The sequence below is a fragment of the Dendrobates tinctorius genome, unplaced genomic scaffold (assembly GCF_039654945.1).
Source record: "Dendrobates tinctorius isolate UK_male_01 unplaced genomic scaffold, ASM3965494v1 ptg000095l, whole genome shotgun sequence".
Taxonomy (NCBI): Eukaryota; Metazoa; Chordata; class Amphibia; order Anura; family Dendrobatidae; genus Dendrobates; species Dendrobates tinctorius.
The window spans coordinates 10,711,930-10,717,929 of NW_027361763.1; the positions used below are offsets into that span (position 1 = coordinate 10,711,930).

The 6,000-nt window shown below is 38.6% G+C and overlaps 1 protein-coding gene across 1 annotated transcript in view; it reads left to right on the forward strand.

Moving 5' to 3' along the window:
* Positions 1-5,722, forward strand: part of ADRA1D (adrenoceptor alpha 1D) — a 178,717-nt gene extending 172,995 nt beyond the window's left edge. The window contains exon 2 of the mRNA XM_073586720.1: positions 4,673-5,722. Coding sequence (XP_073442821.1) covers positions 4,673-5,232 — 560 coding nt within the window. The 3' untranslated portion in view covers positions 5,233-5,722. The remainder of the gene's footprint in view (positions 1-4,672) is intronic.
* The last annotated feature ends 278 nt before the right edge of the window (positions 5,723-6,000 follow it).

A 6,000-nucleotide genomic window follows, 5' to 3' on the forward strand; every position in this document is an offset into this window, starting at 1 on the left:
AGCCGTGTGACATAAGTGTCTATGGACTCTTCTGGAAGCTGCTTGGCAATCCTGAATTTATATCTTTCATATCTGATGTTCTGTTTGGGGTTGAAGTAGCCAGTGAGAGCTTTAGTGCAGTTGCTGTATGTGTCTGTTTCTGCTGCAGGTAACGTACTGTATATGTCATAGACTCCTGTGCCTGCACAATGCAGGAGCAAAGCTCTCTTTCTTTTCTCCTCCTTTATGTCCATGGCTTCTAGGAAATTCTCAAATCTGTTTAGCCATTTTCTCCAGTTATGGGAGAGATTAATGACATCAGTCATCTCAAATTGTGGGAATGTGTGTAAATAGTCAGCCATGATAGAGTCTCTCAGTGGTGCTGGCGTGTGAAGCGGTAAAATAGAGTCCGTACTCACAGCAGTAGGTGATTATATCCCATCCTCGTCGCCAGTTGTAATATCCACACGTTATGAAGAATTCAAGGTATTGAACTTTAGATATGTTTTATTCTTCGTCCTCCAGCACACAGCATAACAGTTGCATTCCCATGCTACACAGAAGTGAAACTGAAACTTCCCTTCTCATCCCTCTTGTCTCCACCCCCCAAGTCCCATAAGTCTGGCTTGCTTAAAGAGACAGATCTAATTATTATACATTACAACGAACACTCCGGTACGAACCCTGAAGTTAATCCCCTCTCTCTCTTCTCTCCACTCTCTCTTCTCCCTCCTAAACGCCGAACAATCCAGTATGAAACCCGAACTTAATCCCCTCTCTCCTCTCTTTCCAATTCAATTCAAATGAGCTTTATTGGCAGGACTAAGTAAATATTAGCATTGCCAAATCCAATGGTAAAAATAGGGGATGGGGGTTGGTGCTAGAGAGGCATATAGAGGTCCAGGATATATCATGCTCCTTTTAGAGGATAGGAGCATGTCCAGGGTGGGGTATAGAGGTCCATGATGTATCAGGCTCCTCTTAGTCTGGGGATAGGGACATGTCCACAGTGGGGTATAGAGGTCCATGACATATCAGTCTCCTCTTAGTCTTTGGCAGGCACTGACACATTCCGCTGCTATGGCCACTGCACCTCTTTCCTCGCTCTCTTCTCTCCTCTCGCTCCTAAACGCCAATCACTCCGGGACAAACCCCAAAGTTAATCCCCTTCCTCTCCTCTCTCGCTCTCCTTGCTCTCTTCTCTCTCCTAAACAAACAGTTCAGTACTAACCCCAAACTTAATCCCCTCTCCTCTCTCTTCTCTCTCATAAACACAGAACACTCCAGTACAAAAACCGAACTTCATCCCCTCGCTCTCTATCCTTTCTCTCTCTCTTTCTCTCTCTATCCTCTCTCCCCTCTTTCCTCTCTCTTTCCCTGTCTCTCCCTCTCTCCCCTCTCTCTTTCCTCTCTCGCTCTCTGTCTCTCTCCCTCTTTCCTCTCTCTCTCTCTGTCTCTATCCTCTCTCTGTCTCTTTATCCTCTCTCACTCTCTGTCTCTATCTCTTGTTTCTCTTTCCTCTCTCTCTGTCTCTCCCTCTCTTTCTTTCTCTCTGTCTCTCTCTATCCTCTCTCACGCTCTTTGTCTCTCTCCCCTCTCTTTCCTCTCTGTCTCTCTCCCTCTGTCTCTATCCTCTCTCACTCCCTCTGTCTCTCTCTTCTCTCTCTTTCATCTCTTTCTGTCTTTCACTATCCTCTCTCTCTTAAACGCCGAACACTCCGGTACGAACCCTGAACTTTTAAGTTCGTTTTCTCTCCTCTCAAGTCACTAGCACTGATTTCCTTGAAATTGAAGAGATTGCACGGTATTGAGAAAAAACACCCAGTGAGGGGTTGATGTAATAAATTAATAAATGAAACATTACTTCACTGATAATTCCTCTGCCACCTTTCACCTATTGTTTCTTGATTCTACACCAACCCTTTAAGACAGTTATGTAACATATTAATTTAAATTACCAGCCATAATGAAACCACCCCACCTGAGAAAAAGCGAAGCCCACCACCATGACGCCATCGAAAAAGTCCTGATTCTAAGGAATCTCACTGTCTGGAAAGTTTGTTCTTTGATCCTTTTTGGCTCTTCTGATTGGATGAGAGAATTTAAAGATAAAAGTAGCACAGAAAACTGTTTAACCACCTGCCGTGGATCTTCCGTAGAAAATTAAAAAAGTATTCTGTTATTCCGCTACGATCCAGATCGAGGGGCAGTAAACTGCTTTATTCTTGCCAACTTGAGCCTGACTTGCCTGGATGGGTGATAAGTGTCACTGTGACGGTTCTCATATATTAAAAAAAAATTGTCTGCGACAAGCAAGCCCCTTTAATTGCAATATCATTGCCATGTTGTCATTACCTTTAAAATGATTTTTTTCTTTATCTCTTACATCCATACACCTGAATATATAGGAATTATGGAGCTGCACTATAAAGATTTGGGGAAGATGACATGATGTCGAGAAACAAGTCTAATATAAATAATTGGAGGGATCGTTATGTCCTGTGATCCAGTCCTAAGAAACCACAGACATTTCTGAAAATATTGATTCTAAAGGACAAGTATTACAAACTTGGAAATGTCCCTGAAAATTATTACTGTTCCATGTTTTACAAGGCAAACCTATACTTTAAAAAGAAAATCTAGTCAATATTGAAATAACCGTCCATAGAGCAATAAATATAACTGATTAATACATAAAAATGCATGGGTTATGAGCCAAATTATGGCCTAAAATCTGAGCTAAATGTGATAACAAAACTAATACCCTGTTGAGTAAGAAAAACATAAAAATACAGTACTATTTAAGGATATACAAGATAAAACTATAGTACTCCCTCTGTGAACAAAGTATAACTACTATAATACTGCCCCCTATGTACAAGAATATAACTACTATAATACTGCCCCCTATGTACAAGAATATAACTACTATAATACTGCCCCTATGTACAAGAATATAACTACTATAATACTGCCCCCTATGTACAAGAATATAACTACTATAATACTGCCCCCATGTACAAGAATATAACTACTATAATACTGCCCTCTATGTACAAGAATATAACTACTATAATACTGCTCCTATGTACAAGAATATAACTACTATAATACTGCCCTCTATGTACAAGAATATAACTACTATAATACTGCTCCTATGTACAAGAATATAACTACTATAATACTGCCCCATGTACAAGAATATAACTACTATAATACTGCCCCTATGTACAAGAATATAACTACTATAATACTGCTCCTATGTACAAGAATATAACTACTATAATACTGCTCCTATGTACAAGAATATAACTACTATAATACTGCCCCCTATGTACAAGAATATAACTACTATAATACTGCTCCTATGTACAAGAATATAACTACTATAATACTGCCCTCTATGTACAAGAATATAACTACTATAATACTGCTCCTATGTACAAGAATATAACTACTATAATACTGCTCCTATGTACAAGAATATAACTACTATAATACTGCCCTCTATGTACAAGAATATAACTACTATAATACTGCTCCTATGTACAAGAATATAACTACTATAATACTGCCCCATGTACAAGAATATAACTACTATAATACTGCCCCTATGTACAAGAATATAACTACTATAATACTGCTCCTATGTACAAGAATATAACTACTATAATACTGCTCCTATGTACAAGAATATAACTACTATAATACTGCCCCATGTACAAGAATATAACTACTATAATACTGTCCCTATGTACAAGAATATAACTACTATAATACTGCCCCTATGTACAAGAATATAACTACTATAATACTGCTCCTATGTACAAGAATATAACTACTATAATACTGCTCCTATGTACAAGAATATAACTACTATAATACTGCTCCTATGTACAAGAATATAACTACTATAATACTGCCCCTATGTACAAGAATATAACTACTATAATACTGCCCCTATGAATAAGTACATATGTTATTTGACTGAAGTAGTTGTGAGTTAAATATTTCTATTCAGAACATGTAATCTTCACACTCCGTCTGGGATTCAGCAGTTCTGAGCTGTGCGTGCCCTGCTGTGTTTTGCTGTTTGCACGCCCCATGTCGGGTAGTTGTCGCATTCACTGTTGGGGTAGTGGAGAGGAGGTCATTGCTGTTCCTTTCATCTAAGAAACTGAGCAGCCAGGCCGTTAAGAGAATTAAATATTTGGAAAAACAATATGGGACTTAAACCGTTCCTTGCTGCTTTGTTATGATTGAACTGAGCCTGTGGAATAAAGGTACAGCCAACGTCAACACACACGGGCTTATGTAATACCGATAGGAACAAACATGGCGCTTCATCACTGCCATGATATGGGCAACAGTGAGGAAATACTTTAAGTTCTTCTATGTCGTACTGGAGTTTTAGGCACTGTGGCAAAAATTTCATGCAAGTCTGTTATCCATCTCTGTACATTATCTATCTATCTATCTATCTATCTATTATCCATCTATCTACCTATCTATCTCTTTAATCTGGTGTTAAAATGAATGGGACTGAGTTGCAGTACCACACACAGCCTGTAGATATAAGTGGCACTGTTTGTGAAAGAAAATCCAGTTATGTTCTATTCTTGTGCAATGTCTTTAGATCCTTATCTGTATGACTGAACTACTTCTCATGTTTCTTTATTTTCTGTAATTTCAGGATCGTTCTTCCCGTCTTTGAGACCTTCTGATGGCGTCTTTAAAGTCATCTTCTGGTTGGGATATTTTAACAGCTGTGTCAACCCTATTATCTACCCATGTTCCAGCAAGGAATTTAAAAGGGCCTTCATAAGACTTCTGAGATGCCGCTGCCGGAGAAAGCGGCGTCCTCTATGGAGAGTCTACGACCATCAATGGAGAACTTCCATGACCAGTTCCAGGAGGGGGTCAGATGCAGAACAAGCCACGGGCTTTTCCTCCGTAAACTCCTCTTTTATTTTCAACCCGGGTAACCATGGAATTGCTGCTAGACGGAAGAGCATGGAGTTCAACGGTTGGAAACTCATCTCTCCATTCCGAAACTCTTCTACTCAACTGAAGGAGAAAATGAACAACCTCTCTAATAAAATAAGGAACGGTTCAACGAAAAGCAACGTGTCGGCGACCTACAAGAGCGAGGTGGAGTCCATATCCATGGGTGTTTCTAATGACTTTACAGAACTAGAGTATCAAATGTACGACCTCACAGACTGTTGCAGCTTTCGAGAAACTGATATTTAGATAGATGTTCTTTATTGTCTGGACTTTATTGCTATGGGGTTGGGAACATGGGGCGTTGTTGTGTTTTTGTTGGAAAACATTGATTGATTGTAAATGAGTTTTTTCGGATTAATATAAGAATTTCAAAAATTTAGTCTAAGACCTTGGTTTGACTAGTGAATTTTTGGTTTTCCAGCCAGTGGGTGAACCTTCAATCTCATACTAGTTGTAACTTTTGGAGCTGGTTGTCATCAAGATTTTCAGGTAAGTAGACCTTCATCATCGGAAAGAAGACTATCCACCATGGAGTTGAACAGAAGTGAAATTGTATTTTAGCTATGGCTGTGCACAAGCGATTCGGTGCTGATGGGTTTTGATTGGTGTATTAACGCAACTTTTCCATTGTTAGACATTAAAACGAAATACTTGACTTGGTTCCACCTTTTTGGATGCATACATGGACCATTAAATAGATATTCTACATTACTTTCTACAAGCAATTGATACATTAATAATAATCGTCCAAAGAAAAAATCAAAGATGACACTTCACTTAACTAATATACCAAGTCCATACAAAGAAGAGATCCAAAAATAAAATTAACTCAATTTATTTCAATATTTAAAAGAAAAAACGTACAAATAAAAAACAAGATGTCTCAATACAAGAAGACGTCACCACACAAGAAGTTCCATAGTGATTCAATAAATTACGCAAGTATGTGGCAATATATCCACAGTAATAATCCAATGCAGTATATAAATGGGAGCAAATAAATATGTAAAGAGA